This window comes from Haliaeetus albicilla, chromosome 6 (genome assembly GCF_947461875.1).
Source record: "Haliaeetus albicilla chromosome 6, bHalAlb1.1, whole genome shotgun sequence".
NCBI lineage: Eukaryota > Metazoa > Chordata > Aves > Accipitriformes > Accipitridae > Haliaeetus > Haliaeetus albicilla.
In genome coordinates, this window is record NC_091488.1 from 14,749,776 (window position 1) to 14,764,784 (window position 15,009).

Genomic DNA, 15,009 nt, shown 5'->3' on the forward strand with positions numbered 1-15,009 from the left:
AGAATTACTCAGTGCTGTAAAATGATTACTTAATTTTACAGCAAAAAATTTTAGAAATGTATAACTTAATATTAAGAAACAAGAATAAATCAATTAATAGATTACTGCTTTTTTACAATCTTTAAGGAGTTAACACATAGCCCACTTAAAGCATCATCTTAACATAAAAATATGGAGCACTACCTAAAACAGAGTTGTAAATGAAGGTATGATGGACATCCGTTGCTTTTCACAGATATTTTGATAAACTTTAGCAAGTGAAATATTTCAAAGGGCAAGCTCCCCCTTTCATTTCAAGGTAGCACAAAGCCTCCATATACTGAAAGGTACAAAACTTGGTAAACGTTTTTTTTCTTTAATATTTTTTAATAAGCTGATCCAATACATGTAAGCCAATATTCCATACCTACATGAAGATAGCACTTACCCATTTTATATTCAATCCAACTCACGGAGAAGGATCTCATCTACTTCTGAGAGACATTACTAGCAAGTAGAACTCATATTAATGTGACAGGTGAAATCATATATACTTTTACTAATACAGAAAAACTTGCAGTCTCAGTTCATACCATCTAGGCACATTCAGTGACCTTGGAGGAGCATGAAGATGGATGAAAGTCCTAGTACAGATAAGCTAGCATTTAAAAAAGAATCCATCAAAATATGGTTGTATTCATCCCACTTCTTGGGCTTCTATAATCGCTGCTGTCTGTACAGGGATCTTCATGTATTGCCAGAAACAGTTATTTATTCCTCTGGAATGGTGAGACAGACCCAAGGAACTGTGGACTATAATCACAGTACTACAACACTTCTTCTCTATTCAAATGCCTTACTGCCTACATAACCACGTAAAACATCGCTTGTGTCCACAAACCAGGCAAGAATGAAATTGACTTCACCCACCTTTGCAAACATGATCCTTCTATTTCATTTCCTGGCAGAGCACATCTATCAATCCTTCTACATTACATTTCAGAGGTAGGCAAACAAGCAGCAAGTTCACTCCAAGATACTGACCTCAAATAGGCAAGATGCACAAATATGAAAATTCTCTGTGAGGTTAGTAAAGACACTGTGAGACAAGGTAACAGTGTTGGGTGGTATACCAAACTTTAGGTTGTATTCTCTGTTCACACATAAAGTGGATTCAGTAAGACAATGAAATAGAAATCAGGAGTATGCAAAAAAGAAACCAGTTAGAAGAACCAGAAATAACCAGTACAAGTAGAACTTAATACTATGCTTGCACCCTCAGTTTTTTAAGGGACCCTTAATAATCAATTTGTTAGGAAAATCCAGGCACCAATAGATTTCCATGGGGGAAGAGGAAATCAAGAACAAATCTCTCTCCTATGTCTGGAACAAAACTGCTGCCACCTGTTCCACCTTTATTGCAAATACATTCAACAGTTGTCTCTATCTGCAATATACTAAAATTTAGATCTTCAAAGATATTTACGTACCTAACTTAGCAAAATATCAACAGGAGTTAGATGTAAGTATCAATGAAGTGCTCGGCCCCAGAAACAAGGCTTCAGAATACCACTTTGGTTGATCAATTTATGTTGTGCTGCATTTACCCACTGTTGCCAGGATAACTGAAAGGTCAAAACTGCAAATTTAATGTCTCACCACCACTTATAAAAACAAATGATTGTTTCTTGCTCTCTAATCTAATCATTGTCCGTAACAGCTTATCAACAAATGTGTATTTTTGAGAATAGAGTGTCAAGATGAAAATCTGAGAACTGAAACATTCCCAGTTTTACGACATTTTCCAAGCTTAATTACGTTCCTTAGTACAGGAGGTTTTAACTAGACCCACTTAGACTATGTCTGAACTGCATCTAGTGACATACAACAGCTGACAAGTACGTCCTTAAGTTGTCTTATGAAAATATCCAAACTAATAAGCATGGATAGTTGACTGCATATTAAGACATGGAAACTATCATAAAACCTGGTGAGAGGAACACTTACTGCCCTACATGTAACTAGGCAAAAAACTCCATCATCAAGTCTTAGCGTATCATATGTTGCTTTGACAAGCTGGTAATACACCGGCTTGGCATACCAGTTAGGCTTCAAGCTAACAGAACGTGTGGTCGCCACCGTATGGAATAGCATTTAATATAAACATATTAAAAACCATATATCAAGGGAATAGGAAACAGCTGGCTGATAGAAACAGAAAAATAACAGTTTTTAAGAAGTCATAATGTCCAATTTCAGCAAGATTTATGAACAATGTTTGCATAGTTCTTGCACCTCACCTACCTGATAAAGTACTATCAACGGAATTCCTACCAAGAACTATGAAGTACTCGGGACTGGCTGTTAAGAGAGCCATCCTATGGCTTCTCTAACTTAAAACCTAACCTCAAAAGAATATAACTGTTCATGGATGGAGGGAGAGGTCACTTATATGTGACTGCATGATTTATAAAATAGGATGCCTCCTACAAACATTTATTCCCCTGCTTATGGATTCTACATAGGGTATGCTAAGGAACCAAAGTGGTGCATGTTTAAGTTAAGCCACTATTAAGCTTGTTTAGTGCCAGGGCTGGTCAAAACTGATGAATTTAAGGTATTCTGTCTCCACAGACAGCAAATCCAAATAAAGCTATTGCTGTGTGCAATGAAAGATTTGCACCCTAGGATGTACTTTAGGAATGCAAGACTTCAGATGTGATTCTTAGAAAGCTGTAAAGGGCAAGCTCCTGGACTAGTGTTGCCCATTGCTGAATTCAAGGGAAGAAGCTTCTTCTGGATACAAACCAATGGCCTTACCCTAAGAAGCACAGGGCTAAGATTCACTTCAAAGGCCATCCCCACTCCTAACTTCATTCAAAAACCTCCCAACCCAGGCAAACAGTATCACTCCGTGAATGCAGTTTGCTACGGAAAGCATACGAAAACAGGACAAAGAAAGCTGTCTGCAATATGATGCCTAAGACAGGAACACTCACACAAGCAAACACCTGAGCCAGTAAGTCAACATGATATAGCTCAATGCTGAGACTATATTAGCAGCTCTAAATGCAGTCTAGCCATCCTATTACTGTGTTACCCAAGAGAACCTTTACTTTTCATTCACAGACTGAACACTCTGACACCACAGGGGCTTTTTCATTACAGCTGCTCATTTGATGACTTTAAGGGCTATAAGAAAGACTCTGTATTTGTAGTGTTATGTTCATTGTAGACCTCAGGCATTCTCAGTGGACAGACCAACCAATAATTCTGGAAATGTGTAACATTTTTTATAATAATTAAGATAGTAATTCCTAACATGAATTTGAATTTTTTTTGTTCAAAATCAAATTTTTCTCAAGTCTAAATGAGTCTTTTCTCTTAGAAATACGTAACAAATAAGTTTCAGCCTCGCAATATAGCTGCTGGAGCATTACCGTTCATCAAAAAGAAATGCCTTCATCACTTAATACTTTGTTGAAAGTTATCTCAAAAAAAAAGTTTTGAAAAGAGGACCACATAAATCAGGATACAAAATGAATAGAAATTACTTTTCCAAAAACTAGAGGTGTGTATCTTTAAGATACTTTTATTTCAAGCATTATGCAGCAACGTAATGCTTCTGAAAGTGCAAAGCTCCTCTGAATCCCTATCTCAATGGTCCCTGGAGCTGAGAATATCTCAACTCTGCCAACACAGGAGAGGTAGACTTGGCTGCAATGGCTGGAGCTCTCTGCATCCTCCCCTCTCCCTGCCCTCCTGAAGAAACGAGATGCTGTTGACTACTGCCACTCAATGCCCCTGTGAGCCCCACTGAGCACTTTTATGAGCAGCCTAAGAAAGAATATTTCAATTTTGCTGCAAAACACAAATGAAACTTCCAGACATGAAAAAAACCATAGACAACTACTAACAGGGCTTTCTACAAGAATTCACACCTATCTCTCTTAAGAGAGTTGCTCTCTCTTAAGAGGAAGCAAATTAAATAAAAACAGAGGCCTCTCAAGATTTTCTGGTTCAGATGCTTCAGTCTGTTCCTGAATAAGAAAAGTAGCATTCTCCACCAGGTGATACTTCCATGCCATAACCCTGGAACAGGATTTTTGTCAGTTGTTTCCTCTTAGATGAGGGCTGAAAACTTAAATCTTCAGTATCATGGGTACTAAGCAATTTTGGAGGAGGGGGAAAAAAATAATCCCTTTTTCTTTTAAATAGGCAACTTCTTTTTAAATATGGATGCATGAATCTAACTTTAGCTGTCCAGGTTTTCACATTTCTGATCTCAAATACAGAAAGTAGAGCATTAATCTAGTCTTTTGACTTCAAGGTTATCATTCATTGAGGTCAATGACTCCATCTCTGAAAAGCAGAACATCCACTTTCAGTATGATAACTGTTGCCCTTCAGTAAACAACCGTGTTCAACTCATTCCTGACTGCTTTCTTACAACTGCTGACAAAAAACTAGCAGGCAGAAAGACAGCATGAATAACTCCTGCAAAGGGAATTATCTATGTAAAAACAGTGGTTAACCCTAAAAGCATTCGTATTCATTCAAAGTGCTCATTAGCTATCTATATTTAAAACTTCCACTACTAATGAGCAACTCCATCTCTTATGTTATTTTCTTGCTATCTTCTGTTTATGTTAAACTTCTGTTTATCTGCCCAGCCAAGACCTGTATATCCAACAAAAACTTCCTGCAATGACACAATCAAATATGTGAACAAGTTACTGACAGATAGAATCAGTCTAATTGGAATGGAAGTCACCAAACAGAAACAAAACCAGAACCAGCCCACACCGTGCTTCAGTATGGAATTAGCACACAAGCCAAATGTTTGCTCCTTTACAACCCAATTGTGGTTTTATGCCAGCAACATACATCTCGCAAAAGACACTCCAGGTACACAATTACTTAAGTGGAAACATAGATAGTACTCTCATCATCTCCACAAGAAGACACAGGTAAGTAGTAAAAAGGTGATGCCCCAGTAAGGTTTTGGAATTCCCTGGTAAAACTTAGTAGTACAAACTAGTTCAAAGGCATATCAGCAGACCTGGTATAGCATAACACAGCTGAACTTCAAAATACAGAGCAGCAGTATTGGACACAATTTTTTTTTACTACAGAATAACAGTGGCATTTTTTTGCTTTGGTTTGTTTTTTTACTACTGACAGATACAAAAACATTATTCAAAATAGCCACAAGGCTCAATGAAATCAGTAGCTAAAATATTAGGAATATGAGATGTGAGAGACATGGCCCAATTCTAAATTTTCATTCTACTCTTACACAAAACTAACACCTGTACGCTTTCAAGACTATAAATTCAACCCAATCCAAGAACTTCCCACAAGTCTTTACTCCGCATTTGCTACATTTTAATAAGCAATGCAGCTTGGGGGGGGGAGGGGGGGGCACAAGTATCTAGGCAAGTATTTACTACTTCATTGTTCTTGCACTATTCTTATTGAGTACTACTGGAATGGCTTTTTTTTTCTTTTCCAAACATGATCAATATTTTCCTGAAGCTAAAAGCAATATGATCACTTCCGATGTTTTATCAAACTTGAATATATAATTTTCACCTTTTATATCATTTGCTTGGTTCTCAACATCTCTAGTGCATTCAATATATTTTCATGATGATAAGAACTTGATAAACTATTATTTTGATCTGTCTTCTACATTCAAATCCACCCATGAAAGTGTGAATGTGTTAAAAAAAATAAAGTTAATACATGATAAATTCTACTGCACAATTAAAGGTAAAATAATCACCCTACACTTCTTTTTAATGAATTTATATGATCAAACCTCTGGATCAGTTTATACAGGCATAAGAATTGGGCAAAAATACTGTAATATTTATATACTACATATGTCTATTTAAGACATAACTGGTAACAGTTACCCTGTTTTCCATGCTGCCCTTAGTATGCAGAAATGTCCCAAACAATGTTGTTCAATGGTCTTGTGAGAGATCTAAATCAGGAAGAGATACCTGTTGTGTTTTAATATAAAGTGCATCATCATCAAGAAGCAGTTCAGAACATGCAGACTCTTTTTCCTTCCCTTCTGCTTTCAAGAACAATACTTCAGCATTAACTGTTACCAGTTAATCTCCTCTGAGAGTTATCAGCATGTGGTGTTAAGGAATAGATGCTTCTGGAACTTGTACTTTTGGTTTAGTAGATCTATACTGGTCCCTTATACTCTCAACTGACATATCAGTCCTTTTCTTATGAAGGTTAAGACAAGACAAGAAGCTTTAAGCTCTCCAAAAGCTTAAAGATCAGACAACTAATTATTTTTAGTTACATATTCCTAGGCTGCAGCTAACTAGAAAAATCAAAGCCAAAACCAGAAAGTTCTTTGTTACAGAACCAATCCATTTTTATAAGGTAGCCTCCACAAAGAGGAGGGAAAAAAGTAATAACCAACCATACAGTTATACTCTGCTTAACAGGTGCAGGACAAGATGTAGCAACCACTTTGAAAACATGAACTTTTAAACACAAGATGAATTCTTGCTTGCAAGTACAGAGCACAATCCCGTATTTGATGCTACCACACCATAAAAAACACTTGCTATTGTGATTATCAGCATAATAACTACAACCATAATGGTAGTAATAGCATTGGCACTTATGGTTCCTTCCTTTCACAAAACATCCTGGAGAGACTGACTTTCAAACTACAAAGAGGTAAAAAGAAAAATTCACATTCTGAAAATATCTTTTTAATCACAAACCACATTCTAAGGCATTAACTTTGTTATCACAACATGCATTTGTAGTGAACAAGCATGTCTGAAATAGAAATTTAGCTTTTCCTATAATGAGCTGAACCCCCAGCTTTCCTTTTTGCAGCATTTCACTAAAAAGCAGTATAGAACCTATAAAATCTACAAGTTAACAAGACTGACAAAAAGCAATTATTGAAAATCTTCCGGTTCTCCAGACTGAAAGTATCTTAAAGTGCCCTTCTCTACATGTGTCCTACATATCATAGGTGCTAAGAAAGGGCAAAACCAGAAGTCAGACAGGCTGCAAATTTGGTTTCCTGGTTAGTCAAATTGGAAAATAAGATTCAATATCACCATTTCTTAATATTTTCACTTTTTTTTTTAAAGCAGTGGACATTAATACATTTCTGTGTTTTCAGCTTAAGTGGTGATCTAAAATTCAAGTATTCCAAGATAAAAAAAGTGAAAAAATCCTCTTCCTCAAGAGGATTGTTTCCCTCAGTTACGCTGTGGTTAATTTTAGGGTTTTAGAGTAGGTCAGTTTCCAGTGAAATGAAGAGATGCCCATTATAAGAAACAATTCACTTAGCCTATAGAAGCTTTCATCCTTTAGCCAAAGGTACCTGAGACAGTACTAGGCATCTCTGATCAGTCACCCAGATCAGTCACCCTCAGAAGCCAAGCCTTGTTGAAAATGCAAAAGACCTGTCCTCTATAACCACAAAACCTTTCAATTTCTGGCCTGACCTCTCCTCAGCTACTTTGAACTGGAGAAAGATATCAGCAGAGTCATCATATGATTCTTGCTGTTACTGCATTACAAAATAATTACAGTACATTTTTTCATTTTAAGGCATGCAAATCAAGTTTATTCTCAGAACCTCAGCATACTAATATTGGCTCTCCTAATAAACAGAAAACTGCAAATAAATCTTACTTGTCTAACTTCCAACTTATCTGACACATCAGAAGCCTGCAAGTCTTTGTCAAGATATGACTGTTTCTCACTCTGTATTTATCACGGGACTTCTAAATAAAGAATTTGGGCTTTAGAAGACAGAATTACTACTTAAAATTTAAAATCTTGTATACATTTCTATTCTTGAAGCTCGTAATTCTACAAGCTCACCATCATCAGAAATCCCGACCAAAACTGAAAGTGCCTAAGTTTTAAATCAGATTAACGTATTCCAATATGAAACTTAATTCTCTCAAACAGTGTAAGATACATAAGGTACTATTTCACAATACTATCTTTCCTTTCAGTTCTGGGATCAATACTTTTAAAGCTTTCAAGCCATTTTCTTAATATTTAAGTTGGGCTATATTTTAATCTACACTGCAACAAGCAAATGACCTACAATGTTATCAATTGCAATGACTGCCTGCTAGACAGAACTCCACAAATTTGACAGGACATCGAAAGATTCAATTTTGAGACTTTAAATTTATTCCTCCAGATTTATATATTTAAAATAAATGAAATATCCCTTCAGAATACTTTTTTCTTTCTCCTCTTCTTTGCCCCACCTAATTTTAGAATTCTTTAGACCCAGTTTTACTTGAGCTATCAACATACAACTTACAAACATTCAACTGAAATGAATGAATATTTAGTTTTCACAGAATGAAATATGCACTTACAGCATCTTGGTCATAATCCAACATGCTCCATGTAAATATACCCTCTAAAGCTGTTTATGCATGAACAGCTGATGCAACTGAAAACTGTCAATCAGGAGATGATCTGGATGCATACGTAAATCTATCTAGCTTTTTTCCCCAGCCCCAAGGATTCATGGGTTTTAAAGCCAAACAAGAAAATAAAAGATCTGTCTTATGTGTACTTCATTGTTATAGGCCTCAAAATGTAAGTCACAGAACTGTTCATTGCTTAAGTAAGGGCATTTGGGTGAGAAGAACTACATCAATCCTCCTGTACAACCTAAATTTTATTCTACTTCTGCTGATCATGATTTTTCATGTCAAAATAATAACCGTATTTCCAGCAAAACAGTATCACTAAGAATAAGCTATTTAATCTGCAAATACACTTGGTACGTACAGTATTTTGATTAACAAAAAACGGAAGAACTTCCCAAAACACCAATTTGAAGAATGACTAGTGACTTTCAAAGATGTGCAAAGATCATCAGTTCCTTAGAAATCTTACAGTAACTGGATATAAGCATGTGATAAGGCATAGTGAACTCTTAGCTATTAATTTGAATGAAATGCTCTTTTTCAGATGAATCGGTAACATTTCTTTAAAAGAAAGTTAATGAATGATTGAAATAGTGTGTCACTAAAAAGGTGACATACATCTGTTGGCAAGTGGAGGGCATTAAAAGGGAGTAATAACAAATAAGACAAGACTGAAAGCAGTACATTTAGTTAGCATCTTTAAAAGCAAACTTTTTTTTTGCATAAAACTTTGGAAACAATATTTCCATTCAGGGAAACCATCTTCTTCCTGGACTGTTGCAGAAGAGTTTCAAAGGGCAAAGAAAGATTTTGAAATTCTGCAGATTCTTAAATATTCTACTGAGGTTGGAACAACATAATTTTGGGGGTGCAGAGAATGGAATAGAAACAAAAAGTAGATCAAGAACATCAAAGATTTCCCTTCTAAACACCCTTGAAAATAAGATTACCTGTATGCATCGTCTTCTTTCAAGTCTCATATCATCCTGCAGGGGTGTGGGGGACGGGGGGAGTCCAGCAGCAAACAACACTGCAAAATGAAGAAAAAAGAAGTAAATGTAAATACAAACTAGTAAGATACCTAAAAAAAAACCCATAAAACCTCCATTCTACTAGATCCATGTAGTGCTTAGTTCAACCCTAGCTCAGGTATAACTACAGAGCTAAACCAAGGAAGTTCCAACAGAAAATGAAGTTTTCTGACAGTAAAAGTAGAGACAGACATTAGAAAGACTATCTTCCACTGACATCGATTGTTAGAAAAAAAAAATTATCTAAGTATCAAAATTTCAGGGATTAACTTAAATTTTAACTGGTCATTGAACAGTTCTGAAAATTAAGGTCTTCCAAAAAAAGTTCTTCTCAGACCTACAAAAGTGAAATTATTGGTAGTTACCCATCTGTGCAAAGCCCTTAAATATATGGATTTTTACAGAAACACAGGACAATATTCATAAAACATGACAACTTCTGTAGGATTTTACCCAATCAACAAACTGTAGAACTATAAGTGCACATAAATCCATAAATGTACAAGTCCATTTCTTCCTCCTATCTCACATGAAATTGCATTAGGTTCACCTTACACCAAATTAAAGTATGATCATAAAAATAAAATTATAACTTTCTACAAGACAAAGAGATATAAAGGCATGAGTTTCTAGGAAGAAGTCTCTAACAAAAGTTTAAAAAAATGGTGGGATTATGAAAAGAAAAAACAAACAAACAAACAAACACCCAACAACTAACCAACCCCTGCGTCAGAGTATTTTTCAAGTATTTGCTTTTCACCTGTTCTCCAACAAAACATCATTGGTGGTCTACAACCTATGAAAACATCAAAACCACTTAGAAAGTAATGAGAATTTTAGAGAACCTCTGCAAATTACCTAACTGCTCAAATTGTAGAGTTTATATTATTATTTAAACACCTCCTGATTTATGTAACTCCAAGAAAATGTCTAGCCTAAAATGCGCTATTTACTGCAATGTAAGCAGAAAACGTTGCAGTTGACTCCATTTCTTCATTAACAATGACTGTTTAAGTCCTGCATATACCCTAAACCCAGCCAGCTTTTCTTCCACCACACTGGCTTCTTCCTTGTGCCACAGAAATGTGACATGCACACAAAGACATGCACACACAAAAGGGGGTGGCAGGACAACAAGGAAGAATTACTTTTTTAATACACGTAGGAGCATATGTTGCTGCGGTTCTATTGTTATTTTACAAGCAGGTGAGTTCTTGCTGTCATGCCTCCAAAAGATGGAGGAGGCAAACAAAAACTGGCCATCGTACATCATGAATCAACAGCCTTAGTTTTTTACTGCTGAAGTTCCACAGAGACCTAGAACATCACTGCCACATCCCCAGTAGCCATAAACTCGGCAAGGCTGATGGGTACTGCCTAAGGCTACGCAAGATCCCACAAACTAGGCACTCTCATGCCTAAATTGCTTCAATTTGGATAAAAGATTCGGTCTGGTATGTATGCTAAGTGTAAACACCACACAGACAGACACAGTGTCTTCCACTGAGCTTAGTCCCACTAAACTTAGCAGAGGCAGTCACTTGTATTCAAGAACAAGAAAAAAAAAAAAAAGGGAGAGAAAATTCTTCTCTTCTTTACACTAAATAGTCTCTGGATTTAAACAAACAATAGAAGTCCTGTATGTCCAGCCTACACGGGTGTCTTTAGGCTACAGAGCTACAGTCCCATTTTTGAAAGCTCTCTGGCCAAGATACCTTTTTTTGTTGTTTTTTTTTTAACCTGCAGTATCTATGTACACCAGGATTATAGAAAGCCTCTTCCAGTAGTAGCTGCACGGACTGAAGGCATCACTCTCTTGTCTTCACCACCTTGTAGCTCAAATACAGCAAGAATCACCTCTCATTTGCATCAGTACAAGGCTAGTTTCAATACTAAGCCAGCTTAGTTCAAACTATCAACAAATATAGTTTGAGCAAAGCTAGCTGATTTTCAGCCAAAATAGACTGTAGAGCGTTCATACATTGTCTTCTGCCAGTTCCACAATGGGAATGGTAAGCTCCAAAAGCAGCACATTAGCACATCTCCGGAGCTTTACAACAGCCTAATGTTGTATCAAACTGACTGCAACGCTAGCAACATACAGCACTGTCGTGGGCAACAGACTGCCAACTCTATTCCAAACCATAAGAGGAAATCAGTTGATAAGAACATACTATCCAATAAACACAGAGACTACCAACCTATAGCTACAGAACTTGAAATCACACAGCTGCTTTTGTCAAAGCAGTAAAGCAACTTCATACATAGGGGAAGCTATGCTTTTTGCTGATACGAAATCTAGAATATTTTAAAATCACTTGTAATACTAACTCTGAAAAAGTATTTATCTTGCAAAGAATTCACAAAGGTGTAAGAAAGGAGAAACCACACTGGAAAGGTAACGCACACAGACTTGAATTATTTCAGAATTTAGAAGATGACATTAGAGCTACTGACAATAAGGAAGAGTTGCTGATGTAACTATAAAATCATTAACAGTTTATTAACAAGGAATCAATACATCTGCCCACTTCACAGCTAACCAGCAAAATATATCCATCACAAACCAATACAGCTCTCCAACAATTATCACATTCTGAAGAACTGGACAACTAGCATGGAATTAAGAACCGGAGTGGAAAAGCAGGTGTCTATTGTAGCACTGTATTCTAAGAAGGGACCCACAACATAAAAAGTAATTTTAAAACATTAGTGGAGAAAAAAGACAATGAGATACTGTGATGGTAACAGTATCACAGACACAAAACATAAAAGGGTAACATTTTAAACTTTTTTTTTTTAATAGAGACAACCAAATCACATATAATAGCTGCAGGGGCAACACATTAAACTCAGTAACTGAGTGTCTTCTGTTGTGCCTCTGCATTGCCAAGTTCTTAAAACCAAAAGACCTTTTACACAGCCTGTACAAGGGCTTCCTGGTTTAGATAATAAACTGATGATAAGAGGAGGCAAGAACAAATCGCACTCATCACACAGTCTGTAAGATCATTACTAGAAGAATCCCCTTAGTAACAACATATACTGGGCTTCAAGAACCCAGTTTGATCTACTTACTGGTATAGAACAGAAGTAAATTGGAAATAAAGGAGTAGAGGGAGGAAGAGATGACAAGAAAGGTGTTGAAAAGCAAATTATTGAAAGTGATATAGCAAACAAAAAGAATAAAAGCTGAAGTCTTTCATTTAAACAGAGAGCAGTTCTTAGAAATCAACTGTGTATGAACCTACCATGCTAAAACTACTTCATGCTTTTATTTCCTATTTTAATTAATGTTGCTTTCTACTCTTCATCTTTCCTACCCACACAATGCTCCTCTGATCTACTCAAAATACAGATAATGGGATTACCTATCCAAAGCCACTCCACATTCATGAATAATTTCAAGTGTAGAGTTCAGCTTTATTGCTGAGCACATTTTATCTCAGGTTATACTCCACCATATTATAAAGATGGTGACTGTGAAAAAACAAAGCCTTCATGAGTCTCTGACTTTTCCTTACACCATAAACCTAGTTCACCTATTAACCTCTCTGAGGACTAATGTTTTATTCCAGTGTATTCCTTAAGAGCATCCACTCCTTCCTTCAAAACACTCAATACCCAACTTATGTCAGTAGGTTCACTGTAAATCAAAGTTGGTTTCAGAACAATCATACTCCTAAAAACCTAAAAGTTAAAGTGCAAAAACCATTACTAACATCTCTCTGAAGAAGTTTCATCCTCCTCCCCCATTTCTTCTCTTTTTTGTGTTTGCCTGGATACCAATCAGATCGTGAGTTTTTGCAAATGAGGACAATTTTATTACATATAAGCACAGCAGGAAGCCAGCTCAGCTGAATCTAGATGCAGCAGAGCAGTAAGACTATTTTTTTTAAACTATATTATTTCATAAACTTAAGAATGTACGTAAGTCATACAATATGTTGCATATTTACTTTCTATAATAGATCTTAATTTAAAGCATCTAGAGTTAAAAGATTCTATCCAATTCTATCCAATGCAAGTTTGCGAAGTGCTAAAGGCAACTATCATAAACACCTTTAAAGAAAAGCTACATTTTCACTACAATTTTGCTTTAATTTTAAGCATGTATGAAGAATTCTTTCCATTACAATTTAAAGAAGTTTTCAGAATATCAACAATAGCACACCCAAGAGCTTGAACTAAAAGAGAAGTCTGCTGGGGAGGGTTTTACTTCTTACATTTTACTGATTAAAACACTTTGTATGTAGGTTTATTTTCCTTATTCAGTATCACTGTATTGTAAGATTCAATATGGCACCTTTTGCAAACTAATGACAACAAGCTTCTTGACATTTTTCCTCTGTGAAAAGGTTATTTATAATTTCTAAAGTCATACTCATGAAGCACCGGAGAAATCTTTACGTACCTCATGACTACACAAACTGCTGTGAGAGATGAACATAATTCAGGTCACTGACCTTCGGTAAATGCAGGCAGGCCTGTTGCTAGCAACATAAAATATAAATACTTACTTAGAAGCAAAAATATTTATTTACTAGGAAAATTATCCTGAGGTATACACCATTACATTGATATTATTAACATACTGGAATATAAGGGATCTCGACATATATAAATCTATACAATAGCAATTTCTTAAGCTGCTGTTATTCTGCATCTCAGCAGCCTATTCTTGAAACTACACACGGACAACCAATGACGTTGCTTCACATAAGACATACAGGGCAAAAGATTCACCAAAAACATCAGATTTATTATGCAGTATTTTAAATAATACACCAAAATCTGAAGTACAACCAATACTACTGAAATTTAAAATAAGTAAGTAAATAAATCTCACAGGGTGTTAGTGATTCTCAACTTCCGGGACTAGCTCCCAGAGAGACACAGTTGAGGAATTCCAAATCATTGTTTTTATGGTACCTAGCACATACAGTGTGTTCTGTTACTAGGTAAAATCCCATATGTTTAGATGTACAAATTAACATACATCTGAAAACCAAACACACACATACATACGCGTATTTACTGTTTCTGTTCTACTTATATATAACATCACATCTGTTGGTCCCAAGAAATAATTCACAAGAATGAAAAGGGGAAAGAAAAAAAAAAAAAAAAAATCAGACTACTTCATATATCCAATTTACCAAGTAGAAACTCAGTACATCATCTCAGGTTCTCCCACAAAATCACATACATAAAATTAAAAGCCAATATGGTTTCAGCATGAAAACCCAAAATATCCCTCCACTTTTATGGTCACCTGCATGTTTCTATACCTGATAGCCAAAAATACTGAGTACTAAGCAAAATACAAGTAATTAGCGACCAGCATCACATTTAGCATGTTCCCAGAGAAGTCATAGATCCCTGTCTCCACATTTAAGTGCTTTGGTATTATGGAAAACTTATTACCTGAATGTTTTCACTGAAATAGTCTAGCAGCTACATTACCACTATCTTTAGGTTTTAAAATTCATAATTCAATAAGAAAAAATAATATACATCTCTTCAGTTTACTTTGCATA

The 15,009-nt window shown here is 35.8% G+C and overlaps 1 protein-coding gene across 2 annotated transcripts in view; it reads right to left on the reverse strand.

Annotated features, from left to right (window-relative positions):
- The window catches only part of DYRK1A (dual specificity tyrosine phosphorylation regulated kinase 1A), an 88,734-nt gene that overhangs the window by 48,667 nt on the left and 25,058 nt on the right, over window positions 1-15,009 (reverse strand). For both annotated transcript variants that reach the window (XM_069785125.1, XM_069785124.1), the window contains exon 2: window positions 9,389-9,468. In XM_069785125.1, the coding sequence (XP_069641226.1) occupies window positions 9,389-9,398 (10 nt within the window). In that variant the 5' untranslated portion in view covers window positions 9,399-9,468. The remainder of the gene's footprint in view (window positions 1-9,388; window positions 9,469-15,009) is intronic.